A 23,302-nucleotide genomic window follows, 5' to 3' on the forward strand; every position below is an offset into this window, starting at 1 on the left:
CTACGTTCACTGTTGTATCTGATGGAGCCAAGTCATGAAGTCCTTGAGAGGGTACTTAATGGACTTCATGGAAAAAGGAGTCCTCTCTTCAGATGTGAGGTCATGTCTCTGGAGCAATCCCAGGACTGCTGGAGATGAGAGTGGAAGGAGGCTGGAGGAGTGATGAAGGAATGAGGGGAGACTGAGTTTTTTTGCCTGAGCAGCATGAGCGGGTGTGGCTGAGTGTGTGTGGATGTGATGTGCATTTGTGTTGGGGGAGGGAGATGAACTATAAAAAACAGCGCTGGCCGGGCGCGGTGGCTCACGCCTGTAATCCCAGCACTTTGGGAGGCCGAGGCGGGCGGATCACAAGGTCAGGAGATCGAGACCACGGTGAAACCCCGTCTCTACTAAAAATACAAAAAATTAGCCGGGCGCGGTGGCGGGCGCCTGTAGTCCCAGCTACTCAGGAGGCTGAGGCAGGAGAATGGCGTAAACCCAGGAGGCGGAGCTTGCAGTGAGCCGAGATCGCGCCACTGCACTCCAGCCTGGGCGACAGAGCGAGACTCCGTCTCAAAAAACAAAAAATAAAAAAATAAAAATAAATAAAAATTAAAAAAAATAAAAAACAGCGCTAAGGTGCCCCCAGGTAGAGCGAGGGGATGCCAACTCAGTGAGATAGAAAAGTGACTTGAGAGCATTTTTTTAAAAGTCAGCTTTTCAGCTTATATATATATATATATAGCCACATTCATTCAACAAATATGTACCGAATGCCTACTCTGTCAAGTACTGTTCATGGTTCTGGAGATACGGTAATGATAGAAAAATAAAGCAAGGTAGAATGGGGATAGAGGACAGGCAGGCAAGCTGGGAGGCAGGCAGTGGTTGCTTTTGATATAGGGGCCTCACTGATGAAGTGACATTTAAGCAGAGGCCTGAACAAGGTGAGAGAAGCAGCTAGGATGAGCGCATTCTGGGCAGAAGTAGCAAGTGCAGGCCGGGTGCAGTGGCTCATGCCTGTAATCCCAGCACTTTGGGAGGCCCAGGTGGGTGGATCACTTGAGTCCAGGAGTTCGAGACTAGCCTGGCCAACAGGGTGAAACCCTGTCTCTGCTAAAAAATACAAAAATTAGCTGGGTGTGGTGGTGTGCATCTGTAATCCCAGCTACTCAGGAGGCTGAGGCAGGAAAATCGCTTGAACCCAGGAGGTGGAAATTGTAGTGAGCTGAGATCACGCCACTGCATTCCAGCCTGGGCAACAGAGCGAGACTCTGTCTCAAAAAATAAACAACAAAAAGGCTGGGTACGGTGGCTCATGCCTGTAATCCCAGCACTTTGGGAGGCCGGGGCGGGCGGATCACGAGGTTAGGAGATTGAGACCATCCTGGCTAACACGGTGAAACCCGGTCTCTACTAAAAATGCAAAAAAATAGCCGGATGCAGGGCGGGCACCTGTAGTCCCAGCTACTCAGGAGGCTGAGGCAGGAGAATGGTGTGAACTTGGGAGGCGGAGCTTGCAGTGAGCCAGAGATTGAGCCACTGCACTACAGCCTGGGCGACAGAGCAAGACTCCATCTCTAAATAAATAAATAAAAATAAATAAATAAACAACAAAAAAGGGTAGCAAGCGCAAAGGCCCTAAAGTATGCAGGAAGGCAGAAGCGTGTTTAGTGTGGTCAAGGAACAGCAAGAAGCCAATGTGCCTAGACTCGTGTGAAAGAAGGAAAGAGCAGTGGTAAGATCACCGAGGAAGAAGGAAGCCAGATCATGTGGGACTTTCTAAGCCTTTGTAAAACCTAGGAAAGGATCACTCTGGCTGTTGTATGGAGGACAGACTGTTGGGGGAGGGTAACAGCAGAAACAGAAAGCCCTATTAGCATGCTGTAGCCATAATCCAGATGAGACCTGATGGTGGCTTAGAGCAGGTTAGAAGGAGTAGAGGCAATGAGAAGGGGTCGGTCGTATTCTGGATGTATTTTGAAGATGGAGCTAGCAGAATTTGCTGACGGATGGATGCAATGTGAGAGAGAGGAGTCAAGGATGATTCCAGGATTTCTGGCCTGGGTACTGCTTACACTGCTAAGTACTGTACTGAATATGTACAAATAGTGGTTTGAGAATATGTTAAAGCAGTGACTGGTTGGAAACTCCTGACTGTGTGACTATCCAGGATAACTGACCTGGATACATATCTCTTGAAGCTAGCCACCTAAGGTAGGAGGCGATGTGGACAACAGGAATGAGGGACTTCCATACCTAGTCTGACTATAAGATATTGGATATTAGACCATCTTGGGTAGATACGCTAATAGTACTAGTTGGCATTAGCACCGGAGTTTCAAATTATTATTTAATCATTTCAAGAAGACATCCTGGCCAGGCACAGTGACTCACGCCTGTAATCTCAGCACTTTGGGAGGCTGAGGCAAGTGGATCACCTGAGGTCAGGAGTTCGAGACCAGCCTGGCCAACATGGAGAAACCCCATCTCTACTAAAAATACAAAATTAGCCGGGCATGGTGGCGCATGCCTATAATCCCAGCACTTTGGGAGGCCAAGACAGGCAGATCATGAGGTCAGGAGTTTGAGACCAGCCTGTCCAACATGGTGAAGCCCTGTCTCTACTAAAGGTGGAGGTTGCAGTGAGCTGAGATGGCACTATTGCACTCCAGCCTGGGCAACAGGGCGACACTCCGTCTCAGGAAAAAAAAAAAAAAATTGCTGAAGCAAAACTTTGAGGGAGTAGCGGTGTGAGGTAAGGCTACATATGTTAAAAGGAATCAGACCTTGAAGGGCCGTATTCGCTTCTAGACTTTGTCCTGTAGGGAAAATTACAATAGTCTGTTTATATTTTAGGCAGAAAGGCAGTTTATGCGTTTCAGGAAACATTTCTGAGCTTCTACAATATTCCAGGTATGGAAATAGGTGCTGAAGATGTAAAAAAAAAAAAAAAAAAAAAAAAAAATTCTTAAATCATGATTGAAAACCCTAAGGAGCTTAAGCTTAAAGTCAGTGAGTGAGCCTTTGAGCAGAGGCAGGGCGGGGATTAGGACAGCAGAGGAGGCACTCAAGGAATGAGGGATCTGAGGAGGGAAAGAAAAGGTGGAGTCTAGGATGACTCCTGGGTGGGAATGAATGGGTGGAGGGCAGTCCCATCAACTGAAAGAGGAAACACAAAGGAGTATCAGTGGGAACAAATTAGGTCTGAGGAGCTGTGTTGCATCCGGGGAGAACTGAACAGAACAGAACTGGAATCACGACTCTGGAGCTCTGGAGCGAAGCTAGTGCCAGAGAGTTAAAAGTGTGTTTGAGGTGTGTGTTGGCAGTGGAACTTATGGAATAGTTTAGGGAGTCTGTGAAGAGAGAACAGGACCTCTGAGATTGAAGTCACCTGGGAGGGTTCCGTGGACACTGTCATCATCTCCTCCTGGTCATTAAGTCCTCCCTTCCTCAGTCTTCTGGGCAAAACAAGTCTTTAGCTGTTACTCCTGGTCCCATTTTCCCTTGCCTTTTCATTTTTACTGATCCCCTGGATCTGCCACAGTCTGTTTAATCTGTGAAAATGTGAACACTCTGAACAAACACACACCTATGGTAAAGTATATGTCAACAGTGGCCCTGATTACCTGAAACACAGCAGCCAGAGTTGCTCCCTGACTTTCTACTTAAGGATTACTGGTGATGGAGGTTGAAAAGGTGGAAAAAGAGGCAGTTTAGGCCAAGCACGGTGGCTCACGCCTGTAATTCCAGCACTTTGGGAGGCCAAGGTGGGCGGATCATGAGGTCAGGAGATGGAGACCATCCTGGCAAACATGGTGAAACCCTGTCTCTACTAAAAAAATATAAAAAATTAGCCGAGTGTGGTGGTGGGCGCCTGTAGTCCCAGTTACTTGGGAGGCTGAGGCAGGAGAATGGTGTGAACCTGGGAGGCGGAGCTTGCAGCGAGTGGAGATAGCGTGACAGCACTCCAGCCTGGGCGACAGAGCAAGACTCTGTCTCAAAAAAAAAAAAAAAAAAAAAAAAGGAAAAGAGGCAGTTTAGGGCCAAGGTCTAAAGTGGTGCTGTCCTATATGGGAAAATAGCCACCCACTAGCCACATGTGGCTATTTAACTATTTAAATTTAATTAATGGCCAGGCGCGGTGGCTCACGCCTGTAATCCCAGCACTTTGGGAGGCTGAGGTGGGGGGATCACGAGGTCAAGAAATCAAGACCATCCTGGCCAACATGGTGAAACCCCATCTCTACTAAAAATACAAAAATTAGCCGGGCACGGTGGTGTGCACCTGTAGTCCCAGCTACTCAGGAGGCTGAGGCAGAAGAATTGCTTGAATCCAGGAGGCGGAGGTTGCAGTGAGCCGAGATCGCGCCACTGCACTCCACCCTGCCAATAGGGCGAGACTCTGTCTCAAAAAATAAATAAATACATAAATGTAATTAAAAGGCCAGGTGCGGTGGCTCATGCCTGTAATCGTAGCACTTTGGGAGGCCAAGGTGGGCGGATTGCCTGAGCTCAGGAGTTAAGAGACCAGCCTGCGCAACATGGTGAAACCTCGTCTCTACTAAAATACAAAAGAAATTAGCAGGGCATGGCGGCATGTGCTTGCAGTCCCAGCTACTCAGGAGGCTGAGGCAGGAGAATTGCTTGAACTTGGGAGGCAGAGGTTGCAGTGAGCAGAAATCATGCCACTGCACTCCAGCCCTCCAGCCTGGGTGACAGAGCAAGACTCCATCTCTACAAAAACAAAAACAAAAAAACAACAACAAAACAAAACAAAAAAACTTAAAAAAAAAATTCAGTTCCTCAGTTGCACTAGCCACATTTTCAAGTGTTCAGTAACCACACAGGACTATTGGCTACTGTATTGGAAAGTGTAGATAAAGAACATTTCCATCATCACAGAAAGTTTTGTTGGACAGAGCTGGAAAGCACCCATAATGTTGCCTTCCTTCTGGACTTTGTTGAACGCCCATGAAGACATGTTGAAGAGTGAATGTGGGGGAAAAATTGAAGGCAGGACAGGGAGGGTCAGGCAATAGCAAACTATTCTAGGTATAAAAGCAAAGGTGAGGCCGAGTGTAGTAGCTTACACCCGTAATCCCACCACTTTGGGAGGCCAATGCAGGTGAATCATGAAGTCAGGAATTTTAGACTAGACTGGCCAAGATGGTGAAACCCAATATCGACTAAAAATACAAAAATTAGCTGGGCGCCGTAGCAGGCGCCTGTAATCCCAGCTACTTGGGAGGCTGACGCAGGAGGATCATTTGAACCTGGGAGGCAGAGGTTACAGTGAGCCGAGATCGCGTCACTGCACTCCAGCCTGGGGGACAGAGCAAGATTCTGTCTCAAAAAAAGAAAAAAAAAAAAGGCAAAGACAGTCACGAAGGAGGGCAGGGGGAATAAGAAAAGCCAGTAAAGATTCTGAAGAAGGGCCCACTTGGTGGCTCACGCCTGTAATGGAAGCTGAGGTGGGTGGATCGCTTGAGCCCAGGAGTTCGAGACCAGTCTGAGCAACATGGTGAACACCCATTTCTACGAAAAATAAAAAAAATTAGCCAGGTGTGGTGGGGCGCCTCTAGTCCTAGCTGCTGAGGCTGAGGTGGGAGGATCACTTGAGCCTCTGGAGGCAGAGGTTGCAGCAAGCTGAGATCCTGCCACTGTGCTCAGTCCAGGTGAAAGAGTGAGACCCTGTCTCAAAATAAATAAATAAATAAATAAATAAATAAATAAATAAATAAATATAATAATCTGAAGGAGAGGTACAAAGGTGAAACTCATTCTTTTTTTACTGGGGAGAAAGTTCATGGAGAAAAGTAGGAAAGCCACAGAAACTTTGGTTGTGATGTTCAAAACATAAAAGAGATTTCCAACCAGGACATCAGTAGTTACTGGGAAGATCTCAAGTCAGACAGAGGGAAGCCAGTATCCCGGCAGCATGTTGTGTTTTCCCAGCCTCTTTGAAGAAGGCTGAGAGAGCTGTCAGATTGAGTCCAAAATGGTGCTTCTGGGCTCGGAAATATGTGGTTTATTGAGCTTTCTTGTTTGTGCCTGGTGTGGTGCTAGATACTATGCCATAGGAGACATCAGTATGGGTGGAAGACCAAGGAAGGCGATTTGGTGTTGAGAACAACATATGGAAAAAATGGATAAGGGTCTGCAAAGTCAGGAGGAATCAGGGAGGCATTCCAGAAAGGGAGTACCCACGGAGATGGGACGCATGATGGATATGCCTTAGTGTTGCTTGGAAGATGATCTCTCCTTATTCTTAACACTCGTGGAGGTAACACACTCAAACATGATCCGGCCGGGTGTGATGACTCATGCCTGAACTCCCAGCACTTTGGGAGGCCGAGGTGGGCAGATCACCTGAGGTCAGGAAACCAGCTTGGCCAACATAGTGAAATTCCATCTCTACTAAAAATACAAAATTATCCAGGTGTGGTGGTGCACGATTGTAATCCCAGCTGCTTGGGAGGCTGAGGCATGAGAATTGCTTGAACCCAGGAGGCAGAGGTTGTAGTGAGTGGAGATTGTGCCACTGCACTCCGGCCTGTTTGACAGAGTGAGACTCTGTCTCAAAACAACAACAATAAAAAAACATGATCGAAGTTAGGCTAATTTAGGTCTTCCTCTAGGACTCCATCTCCTTTCAACTCTCCACTGACTTTCATTTTGAAAAGTTTTAGATTGGGAAAAAAAAAAAAAAAAAGCAAAGGAAAATGGGGGAAATGGGGGATAGAAAATGAGGTCACTGGGAATGGAAGGGGGATAAAGTAAAACAAGGAGTGAAGATAACTCCCCCAACTTTCAAGTCTGTCTTCCAAGGCCTTGAATGATAACTAGGCCTTCCTTACCCCTTAACCAATAGGAGAAATAGGCACACTGAAAAAAATCCAGGAAGCTGGAGAGGGGGAAGAATTCACCAAGAATGACATGGAAATAACTAGAATTGAACACTTCCCACACATGGTATCAAGGTAAATTTCTAGGATGTCAGGCCAGAAGTCATCGTTTCCGGGGGGCTCAGACCTTCGTTGTTCTCACCTGGTCACTTTTTTCCCACTTTCAGAAAATGTGTAAGAAGCACATGTTTCCCCCATTCAACTAGTGGGAGAAATTCTCAATTGGACTGTAGAGTAAGGTAATTCTAGGAATAGGCAAGCCTCCACAAAGCCTCAGAAATAGTTCCATGGAGAAAAGCAAACACAGGCATTTAAGACCGTTGGCCCCAGAGGCTTGAGGCTAACCCCTAGGACTGTCGGGTGGCTTTCAGATCCCACTCACTCCACATTCATCCCAAGTCTCACTTCCAGCTTCTTTCTCATGAAGCCAAGACTTCAGAAGACTGGCTTGTTGTCCAACCAGAGAGAGAAGGCTAAAGGATGCTTCATCCACGCAGGAAAGGAATTCGATCCAGGCCTCCAGCTTCCTAGACCTTTTCCCTGGGGTCCCTCGGACCCTAGTGTCCAAGCTCTTAGATTCTCAAGGCACTCCCTTGGGCTTTGGGGCAGGATTCCCATTCTCTGCCTCTCCATCTCTCTGGAATTTTCCACTGCAGCTGCCTCTGCTCCCAGACACCCCTCCCTGGGCAAAATTCCCGGCTCCCTCCGCCTCCCCTTCCCTAATCACACCTCATTCCCACCCCCAGCCCTGAGGCCCAGCCCACAGTCCGGCCCACAGCCCACGCTAACCCTGGTGGTCCCAGTTAGAGAAGTGGGAGGCCAGGCCCCTTATGGAAGGGTGAGAGGGAGTGTCCCAGCCTCTCTTTAGGGCGGGGAGAAGGGACACTGGAGGGGCTGGTCCCCTGTGGGGCTGGAGTTGGGGGAGTGGCCCATCTCACATCCCCATATAAGGCAGGGCAAGCAGTTAGGCTTCTGGATTGGCTGATTCAAATGAGCATTCCACCTGGCAACAGGGTTTCTATTGGCTGTCAGGAAAAATAGGAGGAAGGTGGATGGAGGTTGTTGGTGGCGGTGATTGGAGGGGGGAGGGGAGTGGAGGTGACCGGAGTGGGGGGCGGTTACCAGGGCAACAGGGTAAGAGCCCAGCAGGGTGTCCGAGACAGCAGGCGGGGCTGGGAGGTGGAGTGGAGGGAAGAGGAAAGGAAGGCGGGAGGGAGAGGAAACAGCCTGATGGGGAGGGAGCGAGACTGGGAGACTGGGTTGGTTGGGGGGGGGAGTAGCAAAGGATCGAGGAGAGGGAGATAAATGAAGCAAGAGGAGTACAGAGATGGAGATGGTGAGAGACGGCTGAAGACATCAGCCAGTGAGTCAGAGAAACAGATTGAGAGAGGGACATGGAAAGATCTCAGAAAAGATAGAGTCCGGCAAGGAAAAATCCTGGGTGGGGCCCCAAGATTTTTGAGGAGACTGAGAATGAAATATTGATAGAAAAGTCAGAAAGAGAAACTGGGAGGCGTGTACATCAAGGGGCCAAAAGATGGTGTATTTAAGTACTCCAACACAAAATAATGATAATGATCATCAAAATGGTTTTTTATTAATAAAATGAAAATAAGATGAGGAATAATGATAATGACAGACAAATATAGGAGTGCACGCACACCAAAGGACTTTTTCCAAACCCCAGCCTTCCACCCCGTCCACCTTCCTGACCTTTAATACACAACCCAGCCCCTGTTCCCTTCTGAAATCCCAAGCTTTTCAAAATGACTCAAAGATACCGAGATTGAGGGCGAGGAGCTGAGGATGTCTGGAATAGGGTGGGGCTGGAACTCCAGACCTGGACCTGTATTATATTTGCAAAGGAGGCAAATATAACCCAGAAAGGCTAGGGAAGATGGCAGCAGAGGAATGAGAAAAGCTAACGGACGGCAAATGTAAAAAATGAGGACAGAAAGAGGAGTTGAGGAAAGCCAGCCAAGAATAGAGGGCCAGGTGCCTGACTCAGATAAGACAAGAGTAGGGTTGTCTGGGAAAGGTAGGGAAAGAGACCAGAGGTGTAAGGGCAGAAGAGGGTCAGTAAGGAGTGGAGAAGAGGTGAGAGAAGAATGGGAGCGATTCGAGTTATAATTGGTTGTGAGGGAGGGGTCTGGGTACAGATGACTGAGGACAGATGAAGAGAAATAGAAGGACCAGGCGAATAAAAGTGAGGTGACAGGCGAATAAGAGAGGTAGAAGATGGAGGAGAGCTGGAAGCAAAGGAGACCAGGGGCCTGACTCCCTCCAGCTCACAGCACGGGGACAGGAAGGCAGGCACCCGGCAAGGGTCACAAGTGTCAATCTGGCGGGAGGGAAGGCTGGGCCGCCCTTTCTGCCCTCCCATCCCTCAAGGCCATCCAGAGAATGTGGATGGAGGATGAGAGGGGGAAATCCGGCGTGGTGTGGAAGGAGCGCCCGAACCCTATTCCTCTTCTTTAAGCTTTTGGTTTCTCAAATACCTGCCCTATCTTCCCATCTGCTCCCCTCACCCCACCCTTTGACAAAATCCCAGGGCTTTTTTTGGGGTCAGTAGGATTCTGGCCACCTCTCCAGTCCGCCCCCAAAAGCCAGACTCCACATTCGCAGGCAGTAGGTTGGGATTTGGAAAGGTGCCTCCCCGCAGGAACCCCACCCCTTCCCACCTCCTCGCCCCACTCTTTCTCCGCGGCCGTCAGTCTCTCCATTTCCCCCTCCTGGTCTCGTCCTCCCTCCCGACTCTCTAGCTCTCCCTCCCCTCGCTTTCATCCTCCTATCCCCACCTCTCCAACCTCCTCTTTCATCCCCCTCCCCTCTCCTCTCCTCCCCGCTCCCGCCTGCCCCACCCCTGGGAAGCCCCTCCCGTCGGGCAGCGCCGCCTTATAAGCGGGTTCCCTTCCCGGGGGCGGCAGCGGCTGGTCGGCGGCAGCTCTGCTGGTGCGGGGGTGGCAAGCCCGGGACCGAGCGACCGCGGCCGAGCGCGCCGGCCACCGCCTGCACCGCCCTTCCGCCCGCCCTCCGGACGGCCGCAGCCCTGCGGGTCTCCGCTCCAGACCCACCCCCGCCCCACCCCGCGCGCCTCTGCCGCCTCTTCCAGAGACCCAGCTTGCCGAGCGGCCGCCGCTGCCGCTGTCGCCGCCGCCGCCGCCACCGCGCCAGGTTCCGGCCGCGGCCACCCTCCGCCGTCCAGGGCCCCTCCGTCTCGGCTCCGGGACCCCGGCTCCCCGCCAGCCCCGGCCCCGGCCCCGGCACCGGCACCATGTCGGAGAAAAGCGTGGAGGCAGCGGCCGAGTTGAGCGCCAAGGTACGGGCGGGGGCAGCGGCGGCCCGGACTTCGCGTGGCCCTGGGGCCCGGCGCGGTCCTCCGCCCCGGGTCGCCCCCGACGGCCCCGCGCGGCCCTCGCGCCCGGGTCCTGGCGGACCCCACTGCGCCCTCCCACCGCTCCCCGGCCCGGAGCTGCCTTCCCGGCTCCGCGCGGCTAGCGCCAGCGCCCTCTAGCTGCCCTGCGCGCACCACGGCGCCCGGCCTCGCCGCTCCGGTCGCGCCGGCCCCCGCAGCCGTCCCCACCCCTCTTCGGCCCCACCTCGCTGACCGGATCCCGTCCGGCTTTCCGTCCCAACGCCCCGAGTCTCACTTTGCCGCGCCCCCTCCCTGCGCCCCGCTGCCGCGTCTCTCCTTGCAACCCGACCTCACCTTTCCTCGCTAAGCGGTTTGAGATCCTCAAGTGTAAACAGGACTCTCCCTGGAGGCTACTCCTCCCGGCCCCTCCCCGCGGCCCGACCGTCGCTCGCTTCTCTCCCCGGACGGCGGCTGCCTCTGTTTTCTCGTTCCCTCCCCTCAGCTGGCTTTCAGCTTTATTTTTTCTTCATCGTCCCTTTCCCACATACACACTGGAAGAATCTCGAATTCCTAAAAATTAGAAGCGGGGCAGGAATAGCCTTCGAAAAAGCCGAGGCTGGGCATTGCATGGCATTGCGTCGAGCTGTCCTCGCCCTCATCAGCTCCCTTCCCCTGCCCCATCCGTTCGCCCTTGCTTCTCTTCCAGCCTTCTCTAATTTCCCCAGGGAACCTTCGGAGTGTCGCTTTGGGAAATTAACGCGGCCGGGGTTTGGGGGCTGGGAGCCCTATCTTGTGTGTGTATGTGTGTGGCGGGGCGGGTTGGGGCGCGGTGGTTGCTGAGGGGCCGTCACACTGGTCTCCCGGAGGCCAGCGAAGTGAAACGGGGGGAGCCAATGGGATTAACGGCGGTGGGAGAGGGGCTGTGTGCGATCTGCCAAGGTGCGCCCGTGTGGCCCTCCGGCGGGCTGTGCGGTGGCATGTGACTTCACTGAGTAGGTGTCTTTGTATGTCTGAAATCCAGCGAGTGTGTGGGACTGCCCGTGTCAGTTACATGTGTGCATGTGGAGACGTAGATTTTCTGGAGCCATGTTGTCGCTTTGTGAGTGTTAAGTGGCTCCACTTTGCTCCCGTGCTGTCTCAAGAGTGTGTACCAGAATGGCCCAGCGCTGGGCCATGTGTCTCCCATCGCGTGGGTGCCCCTCTCTGTGCATCGCTGTCGGCCAGTGTAGGTGTGTGTGCCTGTCTTGAGTAAATGAGGCCAGAGGGCCGCTTAGCAGAAGACCTAGGGCCCAGGTCACATATTCTCCTGGAAAAGGGATCATGGAAGGACAGTGACCAGAAGGACAGAACAGGGGAGGAGAGGGCCCGGCCTCTTGAACTTTGGTCTCTGGTATTCTCACTCCCTCCCTCCATCAGCCCAGATGGGAAAGTCAGGCCAGGGCCCTACAGACTTCTGGTGCTGGGGCTCCCAGAGAGAAGCTGACCAGCTCCTTGCTCTCTTGGCCCAGGATGTAGGGAAGAGCCCACTAGGTAGTGGAAATGCCATACTGACCTTGTGGCACAGAAATGAAGACCTCACGGTGGGGTGGAAGGGCAGCCTCGCTGGAGTGAGGGTGAAGAGTTCTCAGCTACCCTTAAAGGGAGAAGGGAATTGAGTGCCCCTCAGGTCAGGCGTTCTGCACCGGGCTCCTCTCCTATCCCCTATCCTGTTCCAGAAAAGACCCCCCTCCCAGGGTGATCTCACACAGGAGACTTCCATTCACATGGAATCAGATACACAGCATGGCACACCAACACCAGATCAGATCACACAAGGACACCTACCGTGTTACACTGTGCCTGCCAAGGAGTGGGTGGGGAGAGGACTGGAATCTGAATTGGGAGGCTAGTGTAGTGTCCAGAAGGGACTCACATGGGCATCTCCCGCTGCCATATCAGCACAGGATGTCATCCTATGCCTGCTAGGATCTTGGGGTGAAGGAGAGGGGCTGGCCGGTGGGAGGGTCTACTAGACAGGTGCCTCCCTCTTCTCCATTCCTATCCCACCCCAGTCACAGACCTTGTTTGTTGCTCTCTCCTTGTCTCCCATGCCTGCTACTCTTCCCCTCCTTGTTTTCTCTCCTACTTCACCTACATTTCCACTGGAAATGCTACTTCCACTCTTCCACTACACCCATGCATACATCATGGGAGGCAGGAAGAAGGAAACTACTTGAACTGTTTTGGGGTGGGGAGGGCAGAAAGTGGGAGGGGTGCTGGGAATGTGCTAAGGTGCTCTCCCTATCTCTGGTAGTGTTTGGCCAAGTAGGGGCCTGAGGATTAGGGAGACACAGACGGAGAGAAACAAAGACCTTAGAAGCTGAAGGGGAAGCTGGGAGGGATGCCCAGGAGAGAGAGTCCTCAGGAAAAGGCCCCAGAGGTAGACAAAAGGCAGAGCTGGGCGGGCAGTGGGGGGCAGGCCAGGGAGGCGGAGGGACACAGGAGGGGGTGGGGCACTGAGGCTGCAAGCAGATGGAGAGGATTTGCTTTGCTGAGCTGAACTCTTCAGCCAGTGAGGTTTGGGAGAACTTGATGGGGGTGGGGATCGTTACCCTGGTTGCCAGCTCCTGCTTCTTCATCCCTTTCCCACCCCACCTTGGGTCTTGGGGAAGGAGGTGTTTGGTCTCAACCCCTTCATGGCCCTAATGTAAGGACCCCGGGGCCCCTATTCTGTCTCTAAGTTATGGCCACCTTTTCAGTTCATACTCCTCTAAGTTCACTACAGAGGGAGGACGGGGGCTGCAGGGACTTAGGGGCTGCAAGCCATTTGTGGTGAGAAAGGTGACCTCTTTCTCCCTTGCAGGACCTGAAGGAGAAGAAGGAGAAGGTGGAGGAGAAGGCAAGCCGGAAAGAGCGAAAGAAAGAAGTGGTGGAGGTGTGGAGGGGTCAGGGAGAGGACCACATCTACCCTACCATCTTCCAATCATCTCATCCTTCCTCCACTTTCCTTCTGAGGGTGCTGGGTCCTGCCCTTGCACTGAGCCCTCTCATCCTTGCTGCCCCACCCTGAGGCCCCTCCCAAGTCCTTTTCTCACCCAGTCTCCCCTCCCATTGGTGGTAATGGTGGGCAGGGCATGCAGCCAGCCTGAGGCTACTCCCTCTCCTGGTCCCCACAGGAGGAGGAGAACGGGGCTGAGGAGGAAGAAGAAGAAACTGCTGAGGATGGAGAGGAGGAAGATGAAGGGGAAGAAGAAGGTGGGGAGGGGCAGGGGAGGCTGGGCTGGCAAAGTCTGGGCTCCAATGAGCAGAGTCAGGGTGGGTTTGAAGACCTGAAGCAGGGCTAAGGGCGACCACAGGGGGTCTGTGCCGGAGCTTCCTGCCCTTCCCCAATGACCCATTTCTGGCTCCTCAGATGAGGAAGAAGAAGAAGAGGATGACGAAGGGCCCGCGCTGAAGAGAGCTGCCGAAGAGGAGGTTTGGGCTGGGTTGCTGGGCCTGAGGGGCTGTCAGGGATGCAGCCGGGCTGGGCGCCCTTTGGATTTGGACCCAGATACCTGTGCAGCAGGGGTGGGGGCTGGAACAGGACCGGGACAGGGGGAGGTCTCCCCTCCCATTTTACAACTCCCCCATTCTCTCCCTCTCCACAGGATGAAGCTGATCCCAAGCGGCAGAAGACAGAAAATGGGGCATCGGCGTGAGCCCCTGCCAACAGGCTGGGGTTGGGAGGCCTCTCTGGGCCTGGAGGTGGGGGTGGGGGCAGACAAGTCCAGCCACTGTTCACCTGGCTCCCTGCTCTGGGCCCTGCACCAGAGCTGCCACCCTCTTCTTTCTCCCCAGCCTTCTCATTTCCGCCTTTCCAGACACTGCGCCCTCCACCCTCACTCTGCCATTGTTCCACCTCCTGACCTGCTCCATCTGAGCTCCCCAGCTGGCCCCCAATTGCTCCTCTCTCTCTTTGCTCTCTTTCTCCCTCCCCTACCAGCCCCATCCTTCCTCTGGTAGCCTCTCCCACCTAACCTCTGCATCCCCCAGCCTCATGTCCTGCCCCATCCCTATCCTGCCTGACCCCTGGATCTCCCTCAGATCCCCTCTTCTCAGACAGCGCCAGGCCGGGGTGGGGCCGGGGTTGGGGCCGAGCCCCACAGCTGCCCCCCTCCCCTCCCTTTTTGTATAATTTAATAAAGAAATGGTCGCGCTTCTGTTTTTAACCTGTCTCCTGCTTTCCCGGGGGGGTCCAGTCAGTGCGACAAAAGGGTAGAGAAGGGATGAGGGTGGCTGACCTCACATTCTGCCAGGACCCTTCCCTTTGATACCAAAGCAGCAGCACACTCCTGCCACCCACGACTCAAGAAGACAAGAGCAGCCCTCCAGGGGTGGCCCGGAACCCAGCTCTTCTGAGAGCTGACTTACGTCCTGTTTTGGATTCTCAGGGATGCTCCTCCCCAGCAATACACACTTCCCTGCTAACCCACACAAGACCTAGACACTGCTGAGCCCAGTGGAAAGCTACCAGCTCTATTGTGCTGAACCAGGCACAGAGAAACAGCCCAGAAACAGGAAGTCCTGCCCCTGAGCTGGGAGAGGGCTGGTAGTCCTGGGTCTCAGCCTCCTAGGATCTGGAGTGAGCTGCTGGGCATCAGAGATGCCCTTTGCCTGGCACAGAAGAGAGTTCCTTCCAGTCAAGCAGGGAAATCCTGGGCCTCTTGTTGTTCCCAGGTCAGCTGTATGTTTCGTCACCTGCCCTCCCACTCTCCCTGGGCTGGGCTGGGGAGCGGGAGTTGTATGACTCTTGTCAGTCTTGGGCCCTCCCTAGTCCCACTGCCTCTGTTTCCCCTGAGTGTGATCTCTGTTAGGAGATTGCTGAGATTTCTGCATTTCTCCATCTCTGCATGACCCTTGCCCTCTCCTCTCAGTTCGGAACCTCTGGATTGGAGAATGCTTCTGAGTGCATGGGGGCCGCAGCTGGAGTGGGGAGGGGTGTTGACTCATCAACAGCATCATTTGTCCCAGGAGACTCCCATAACTCATTCAAGGTCAGGATTAAACACTCTCCCGCACACAGGTACACTCACAGCTTTTATCTTCACACTCCCTAACCTTGGCAAATTGTACAATTTCTTGGAAGCTCAGTTTCCTCATCTGTACAATGGGGAAAATTACTAGATTTCATGAATTACTATAAGTGTCCTATACAGTGCTTAGCACGTAATGAAGCCTCAATACAATGTAGTTACTCTCCATGCCCTGCAAAGCTGGCACGCCTCGCCTTAGACCTACCATGTTTTAGGGTGCAGTGAAGCTTCCTGTCCACCATGTTCCCAGGAAACATTGTACTGATGGGTGGAAAGGCCGGTCTAAAGGGGTCACGAAGTTCTGGGAGGTTAAGAGAATGAGGGAGGAGATTAAGCAACAAGGAAAGAGCTTGCCAAGAAGGAAGTGTGAATATTGGGACTGAGGAGGCAGCTTGGAGATGGGCAAGGGGGCAGTTTCAGGCAGAAATGGTGCGTGGCCGCAGAAGGTCCCTGGCAGAGGGACCAGTCTGGAAGGTGGGGCAGAGGCGGGGAGGGGGAGGTGGGGAGACCCAGGACTGAGGAAGTAAACAAGGGGAGCGCCACCACAGAGGTGGAGGGTGCTGTTGCTGGGAATCAGCCCCCTCAGACTTTCCACTGCGAAGTGAAACCGTAAGCCCTGGGGTGCGGGGGGCGGGCAGGGAGGAGGGGAAGTGGGGAAGGTGGAGGGAAGGCCGGGCACAGAGGTGAAGGCCCGGAGAACGGCATCCCAGTCACGACAGCCACTTTGCTCTGTCTGCTCTCCGCCACGGCCCTGCTCTGTTCCCTGGGACACCCCCCCCACCTCCTCAGGCTGCCTGATCTGCCCAGCTTTCCTCTGGATTCTGGCCTCTGGTCATCCCTCCCCACCCTCTCTCCAAGGCTCTCTCCTGGTCTCCCTTCTTCTAGATCCTCTTCCTCCACCTCCCTAGCTGCAGAACTTCTCCTTTGCCCCCCCACCCCCTACCACTGCCCACTTTCCTTTTCTGACCTCCTTTTGGAGGGCTCAGTGCTGCCCAGACCATAGGAGAGATGTGGGAGGCTCAGTTCCTGGGCTTGCTGTTTCTGCAGCCGCTCTGGGTGGCTCCAGGTAAAGCGGGGATGGCGGGAGGGTTGACCTCCGGCCCCACAGGAGGGGACCAGCAGGGATCTCTGTGGCCACAAAGGTTCTGAGGTCCTTAGCTCTGTGGTGGATTCTTCTAATCCCTTTTTTGGACAGTCCTTCCACCCCCAAAGCCTCTCTGGGCAGAGAAGGGACAGAAACCCAAGCTCTTCCTGCACCCTGTTTCTCCCTCGGGAAGCACCCAGGCTCATTCTCTACCCCTGCCTCTCGGCTCACGCCCCCTCCCCTTGGCCTCTCTTTTGCTCACCTAGTGAAGCCTCCCCAGCCAGGGGCTGAGATCTCGGTGGTGTGGGCCCAGGAGGGGGCTCCTGCCCAGCTCCCCTGCAGCCCCACAATCCCCCTCCAGGATCTCAGCCTTCTGCGAAGAGCAGGGGTCACTTGGCAGCATCAACCAGACAGGTATGCACCCCAAACCTGGGCAACAGGACCCCCGAATCCAGCACTCACAACCCAACACCCATGCCGGTCCTCTGCCCCCTACCCTGAGGTGCCACTCCCTCTGAAGCCAGTGACCCAGTCTCCCTGCCCTCGCCCGCACCGTTCCTGCCCTTGCTCTGCAATACCCTCACACCTGCATCCCTTCTCTCCGGAAGGGGATGCTGCCAGTCCAACAGAGGGGTCGGGGGTGAGAGGACGGTTGGTGGTCAAGATAACTCTCGGGGCGGGCTTCCTCATCCTCAACAGGTGGCTGCCTGCCCCTGAACTTCTCAACTCCATTCTCTTTCCCGCCCAGTGGCCCGCCCGCTCCCGCCCCCGGCCACCCCCCGGCCCCCGGCCATCGCCCGGCGGCGCCCTACTCTTGGGGGCCCAGGCCCCGCCGCTACACGGTGCTGAGCGTGGGTCCTGGAGGCCTGCGCAGCGGGAGGCTGCCCCTGCAGCCCCGCGTCCAGCTGGATGAGCGCGGCCGGCAGCGCGGGGACTTCTCGCTGTGGCTGCGCCCAGCCCGGCGCGCGGACGCCGGCGAGTACCGCGCCACGGTGCACCTCAGGGACCGCGCCCTCTCCTGCCGCCTTCGTCTGCGCGTGGGCCAGGCCTCGAGTATGTGGGGCGGGACGACCGGAGAGGGGCTGGGAGGTGGGTCCCCATTCCCTGCCGCCGGGGAGGCAGGAAGGGCTGGGGCAGAGGCTGCGCTCTAGGCCGTGTCCGAGAGCTCCCAGAAGAGTAGAGGAAGGGGGTGGGCGGCCTGCTGGAGTGGAAGGGGCCCCCCGAAGCACGTGTATGGGGGGCCCTGTGGAGAGATTGTGTCAGCCCCGAGCTCCCCTTCTCCCACCCACGCGGGAGTGCCCAGAGGCGGGCGGAGCGGGGAGAGCACGGGGCTAGAGTGATTCATTTCAGATATCTGTGGCTCAGGGGGTGGGCTTCGCAGGGATCCAGGCCAGGAGAACGGCAAGGGTGGCTGATGCCAAGTAAATTCCAGGCAAGGGACAGGGGAAAGTAGCCCTGGGGACTCTTGGGGATCCACTTTATGCACCTCCAGGTGCTGGGAGCTGAGATGGGGAGAGGGTGATTCGAGAGAGAAGACAAGTCTAAAGCCAGGTTCCTGTTTCCAGGAGCTTCCAGCTTGGCAGTCCTGCTGTGTTGGGAAATTGTTTCCAGTGGGCTGATCAAGTCTTCTTTATCCTTGCACAGTGACTGCCAGCCCCCCAGGGTCTCTCAGGACCTCTGACTGGGTCATTTTGAACTGCTCCTTCAGCCGCCCTGACCGCCCAGCCTCTGTGCATTGGTTCCGGAGCCGTGGCCAGGGCCGAGTCCCTGTCCAGGGGTCCCCCCATCACCACTTAGCGGAAAGCTTCCTCTTCCTGCCCCATGTCGGCCCCATGGACTCTGGGCTCTGGGGCTGCATCCTCACCTACAGAGATGGCTTCAATGTCTCCATCATGTATAACCTCACTGTTCTGGGTAACTCCCCCACTCTGCTTCACACTTTACCACAACCCCTTCCTGCCCCCCTTGTCACCTCCCCTGACTATGGGTCCCCAAACCAGGTTCTCGGCAGCCAGTGGCCTACATCATTGCTGTGGGCCTCACTGTTCGACCCCCTTATATTGCTGGCAGCCTTGCAGCTGCCATCGCCCCTTCTTGCTTCTCCCATAGCCTTCCAGCATCATTGCCAGCCTTCCCTCTCCTTCTGGCTAAGCCCACTTGCTGGGTTTCTGCGCATCCTCAGCTCATCACCTTATTCTGCTCCTTAGCACTCTTACGAGCCAGGGCATCTCCTGCACTCTTCTGCCTCCCTTCCCTGCAGCCCCGGCACTCCCTCCCCACTGCAGCACCCAGCTTTAAATTTGGATTTTCTTTTCTCTTCAGGTCTGGAGCCCGCAACTCCCTTGACAGTGTACGCTGGAGCAGGTTCCAGGGTGGAGCTGCCCTGCCGCCTGCCTCCTGCTGTGGGGACCCAGTCTTTCCTTACTGCCAAGTGGGCTCCTCCTGGGGGAGGCCCTGACCTCCTGGTGGCTGGAGACAATGGCGACTTTACCCTTCGACTAGAGGATGTAAGCCAGGCCCAGGCTGGGACCTACATCTGCCATATCCGTCTACAGGGACAGCAGCTCAATGCCACTGTCACATTGGCAATCATCACAGGTCAGCCTCACATGGGAAAGGAGTAGCTCCCCTCCCAGGAGAGAAAGAACAGGGAGGAAGGGCTGGCGGGGCAAAGACTGAGCAAACCCACCCAGTGGGTGATGCCAGGCCACTGGGCACAAGTTCCTGAGCCTGCCCATCTCGGCCCCCACTTTTCTCACCCCCATAATAAAGAATCGAAACTGAAAATCTCCTCTTGAGTCACAAGATAAAAGTTCCACTGTTCTCTATGGGACTCCCCTGCTCTCAATTGGCGGGAGGGTCTGGGAAGTTAGAAGGAAAGGTGACAAAAATTCCAAATGGTTCAAAAGAGGTAGAAAATATTTCTAGAACCCTTTTCTACTTTGCAGACAGGGCTTGGGTTAAAGTTGCAGGAAGTGGCCTAGATTTGGGAGGAGTTAATAAATCCGTCCCTTGGTCAGCAAATATTTACTGAGTAAGGGTTTTCCAAGACGGTATAAAATAAACACAGAAAAAATAATACTCAGAGAGTATGTGTTGACTGGTTGATAACTATCAGCCATGACAGATTACTATGTCTGCAGCACTCACCTGCGGTCACTAAGTAGTAGCACCCCATGGCAGGTGCTTAATAATGTATAGAGATTGAATGAATACATGAACATGCTAATGGATAATACATCTCCTGAAGGCCAATCCTGAGTTTTCACTTGCTTTCTGGATACCTCTAACTAGATATTCTACCACCTCTCAGCCGCCTCACCCTGAATCCCATCTTTTTCTACCACCAATCCCCTTGCTGACTCAGCCTGTCAGTAATCCACTGGTATCCACCCACCTCGAAACCTGGCCGCCTCCTCCCTACGTCCCATCAGTCATCAAAGCCCACCAGTTCTTTCTGTCCAATGCCTTCTTGAAGGTCAACTGTTTTATGTAGACAGCCCAATGAGAAAGATACTGTTACCCCTGAAGACTTTCTCAAAACACCTGGGAAGTGCCAGACTCTGGGTCTAAACTCAGGTGTCTGCATCACCAAATCACTCTTCAGGACCCTTTGTCTCCTCCCACCCTCCCATCTCTCACTTTACAACTTGGAGAATGCTCAGTCTCTAGATGAATGGGCCAGTTCCCTGTTCTCTATACATTCAGAAAGGGGGATGATGTTCATTCAGGGGACACCACAAGGCAGGAGACACTGATGTGAGCCATGTCATGGAAGTTGCAAAATTGTGAAGTGGACGGGGGGTCAGCTCATCTGACTGATTTTGAGGGTTCTGAGCATTTTGAGTAGAAAGTAATAAAAGAATCTGTAATAGTATTTTTTCTGTGGTCTGCCAGGGCCAGTTTGAGTGTGAAGGCAGTAGGGAGCCTGGAAATGTTTTGAGCAGGGGAAGGAGCTGACTAGAGCGTTGTCTGAACAAGATAAATGTGGCCGGCAGGGTGTGGTGGCTCACGCCTGTAATCCCAGCACTTTGAGAGGCTGAGGCAGGAAGAACACTTGAGTCTAGAAGTTCCAGACTAGCCTGGGCAACATGGTGAAAACCCATCTGTATAAAATTTAACAAAAAATTAAATAGAAAGAAAAAGATGAATGTGGCCATGACCCCTGATGTCCTTCCCCAACCTCACCTGGCCAGAACCCAAGTGAGTGCATGGTGATTGAGGCTTGGATTTCAACCTGTGGTATCACATAAGGGGGCCAGAAACCCAAAAGATCTCTTCCTTCTACTCTTTTCAGTGACTCCCAAATCCTTTGGGTCACCTGGCTCCCTGGGGAAGCTGCTTTGTGAGGTGACTCCAGCATCTGGACAAGAACACTTTGTGTGGAGCCCCCTGAACACCCCATCCCAGAGGAGTTTCTCAGGACCATGGCTGGAGGCCCAGGAAGCCCAGCTCCTTTCCCAGCCTTGGCAATGCCAGCTGCACCAGGGGGAGAGGCTTCTTGGAGCAGCAGTATACTTCACAGAACTGTCTAGCCCAGGTCCGAGGCCCCAAAATGCCAGGACCCCAATGCCACAGCAATAATCTTTATCCCCTTCCAGAACAGCCCCTGCCACCCCCATCCCAGCACTTTTCTTTCCAGACAGGGACCTGATCTCTGGCTCTTGCCTAGGGTTGACCTGTTTCCACCAATAATCAGCTGAAAGACCTGGGACAAGTCCCTTAAACTCTCTGGATCTCCTTGCATCTGTAAAGTCTGAGGGAGTGACAAAATGTCCTTTCTAGCCCTGACCCTACACCTCATCCTGTACTTTCTCCATAGGTGCACAACGCTCTGGGAGAGCCCCAGGGGCCCTCCGAGCAGGCCACCTCCCGCTGTTTCTCATCCTTGGTGTCCTTTTTCTGCTCCTTTTGGTGACTGGAGCCTTTGGCTTTCACCTTTGGAGAAGACAGGTGAGCCAGGGACGTGCCAACCCCGCTCCCCCAACAGCCCCTCCTCTTCCATCCTCAGAGTGCTGATGACACCCCTTCCTCAGGAAGGTGATCAAAGGGGACCCTGAACTTGCCCTCGGAGCCCCCCCTTCTTCATAAGCCTCTCACTCCAGGGACGGCTTGTGCCTGGGTAGGCTGGAACGGGGGTTGAGAGAAAGCCAGGACCAGATGGGGAGGGCAGGGTGGCTGAGAAAAAATAGATGGACTCAGTGTCCTTCCTAATCCGTTTCCCTTCATCCTTCTCCTCCTTCCACCCTCCATCTCTCTCTCCATCTCTTCTTACAGTGGCGACCAAGAAGATTTTCTGCCTTAGAGCAAGGGATTCACCCTCCGCAGGCTCAGAGCAAGATAGAGGAGCTCGAGCAAGAACCGGAGCTGGAACCAGAGCCGGAGCTGGAACCAGAGCCGGAGCTGGAGCGCGAGCTGGGGCCGGAGCCCGAGCCGGGGCCTGAGCCCGAGCCGGAGCAGCTCTGACCTGGAGCTGAGGCAGCCAGCAGATCTCAGCAGCCCAGTCCAAATAAACTCCCTGTCAGCAGCAAGCCTGAGTCTAGCTCTTTCTTGTCCAAGTGAAGGTTCCCGTCTCTCCCCAGCCTCTGGGGGCTCCCTTCTCCCACCCTAGCCTCCTAACCTACTTTCCCCAGCCAGCCTCCCTCACCTTCCCCTTTTCTGTTTCTGGCTGCTTCGCGTTTCTTTCTTGGTCTCTCTCTCTCTTGCGCTCACTCTCTTTTTCTCTCTCCTGGGTAATCATTTCCCTGAAGCTCCCCCCAAAAAGACCTTGCCCCTTGCCTCCGCAGCTCTCTCCTCCGTCCTTCCACCCACCTTCCACCCACAGTGCGCTGGCTGCCCTGGTTTCCTTGATATTTTTGTCCTTTGGGTCCACCCCACCCCACACTCAGCTGCACTTCAGCACTTGTCCTTGGCCCTCCGGCTGCAGCAGATGCGCACATATGCTCGCGCGCACGTGCACACACGCATGCACACACACACACGCACGCACACACACACACACGCACACACGCGCGCGGAGGACTGCCTTGTCAAGTCTTCCAGGAGATCTGGTCTGGAAACCTCTCTGGGCAGCCGGCTGGGGCTCCTACCTCTGCCCCACCCCCCACGTTCCTCAGCCCTTGGCGGCTTTTCAGGTCCCAGGCATGAGAACACACTGCCACCCAGTGGTCAGTGTTTGTCACACCCCAACGGCGGTCACTGGGCCGGCTGCGGCAGGCCTGAGGAGTTGAACAGTGCAGTGGACAAGGCGGAGCACAGATTGCTGCGAATGCAGGCACTGCCTTTGTATTGTGTACGCTCTATGTGCAGCATATGAGTGTGCGCCCAGTGACTGTCACATGTCCTATGCACCCTTCAGGAGAGGGACTGAACAATGCATGTCTCAGGAGATACAGCCCTGGCTGACCCTGGCAAGGGTGTAATCTATGTCTGACAAAGGGGAAGGCTGTGAACAAAGGCCTGTGCGTGGAGCAAAACAGCCAGCTACGGCTGCGGGAATCAGGAGCCCCGGCTTCTCATTCCAGCTTTGTTGATGTGACTGTAGTGAATCTCCCTGAGCCTCAGTTTCCTCACCTATTAAATGGGATAATGATAATAACCCACCAGAATGGGTTGTTGTGAATATTGGATAATAAAGGGCTTTGGAAACTGTGAAGTGCTCTGCATGTGTGGAGTACTTATCTGATTATCCATTAGTGAAGGAGAAAGCAGGCCTGCTCTGGTCATGCCACGAATGATGTTGAAGACCCCAAGTCGCCCTGCGCCCTACTCTGTAGACAGTCTCTCTTGGAGCATTCACCTGGGCCATGCCGATGGCCCTCTCAGCAGAGCACACCGGCCTCAGCACATGGCACCCTCCAGTCTGGAATGGGACAGATGCTTCTGCCTGTGAGTGGGTGTGGGCCCTGCACTTTGGCCACAGATA

The 23,302-nt window shown here is 54.3% G+C and overlaps 4 protein-coding genes across 24 annotated transcripts in view; 2 read left to right on the plus strand and 2 right to left on the minus strand.

The window, feature by feature from the left end:
• Positions 1 to 14,429, plus strand: part of PTMS (parathymosin) — a 251,995-nt gene extending 237,566 nt beyond the window's left edge. For 14 of the 21 annotated variants that reach the window (XM_050747531.1, XM_050747524.1, XM_050747523.1 and 11 more), the window contains exons 2-6: positions 9,813 to 10,206; positions 13,085 to 13,156; positions 13,398 to 13,476; positions 13,634 to 13,695; positions 13,869 to 14,429. In XM_050747531.1, coding sequence (XP_050603488.1) covers positions 10,162 to 10,206; positions 13,085 to 13,156; positions 13,398 to 13,476; positions 13,634 to 13,695; positions 13,869 to 13,919 — 309 coding nt within the window. In that variant the 5' untranslated portion in view covers positions 9,813 to 10,161 and the 3' untranslated portion in view covers positions 13,920 to 14,429. Of the gene's footprint in view, positions 1 to 6,716; positions 6,721 to 7,932; positions 8,022 to 8,234; positions 8,251 to 8,464; positions 8,985 to 9,812; positions 10,207 to 12,471; positions 12,662 to 12,719; positions 12,799 to 13,084; positions 13,157 to 13,320; positions 13,477 to 13,633; positions 13,696 to 13,868 lie in introns of those variants that run through there. The other 7 variants (XM_050747527.1, XM_050747516.1, XM_050747518.1 and 4 more) reach the window with 7 other exon arrangements.
• ING4 (inhibitor of growth family member 4) overlaps positions 1 to 18,161 on the minus strand; it is a 132,658-nt gene extending 114,497 nt beyond the window's left edge. The window contains exon 1 of the mRNA XM_050747509.1: positions 18,157 to 18,161. The gene's annotated coding sequence lies outside the window, so the exon portion shown is untranslated. The remainder of the gene's footprint in view (positions 1 to 18,156) is intronic.
• PIANP (PILR alpha associated neural protein) overlaps positions 1 to 23,302 on the minus strand; it is a 259,612-nt gene that overhangs the window by 69,905 nt on the left and 166,405 nt on the right. The window lies entirely within an intron of this gene.
• LAG3 (lymphocyte activating 3) lies at positions 15,004 to 21,902 on the plus strand. Its single transcript, XM_050747447.1, has 8 exons — positions 15,004 to 16,359; positions 16,644 to 16,791; positions 17,126 to 17,430; positions 18,022 to 18,291; positions 18,700 to 18,975; positions 20,675 to 20,917; positions 21,200 to 21,330; positions 21,655 to 21,902. Exons 1-8 carry the CDS (start codon positions 16,302 to 16,304, stop codon positions 21,841 to 21,843), a joined length of 1,620 nt encoding a protein of 539 aa, XP_050603404.1. The 5' UTR covers positions 15,004 to 16,301; the 3' UTR covers positions 21,844 to 21,902.

This window comes from Macaca thibetana, chromosome 11, assembly GCF_024542745.1.
Source record: "Macaca thibetana thibetana isolate TM-01 chromosome 11, ASM2454274v1, whole genome shotgun sequence".
Taxonomy (NCBI): Eukaryota; Metazoa; Chordata; class Mammalia; order Primates; family Cercopithecidae; genus Macaca; species Macaca thibetana.

Coding starts and splice junctions, on each gene's coding strand:
- LAG3 (XM_050747447.1), top strand. CDS start 16,302: ATGTGGGAGGCTCAGTTCCTGGGCTTGCTGTTTCTGCAGCCGCTCTGG. Junction 16,360..16,643: donor GCCGCTCTGGGTGGCTCCAG/GTAAAGCGGGGA, acceptor TTGCTCACCTAG/TGAAGCCTCCCCAGCCAGGG. Junction 21,331..21,654: donor TTCACCTTTGGAGAAGACAG/GTGAGCCAGGGA, acceptor CTCTTCTTACAG/TGGCGACCAAGAAGATTTTC.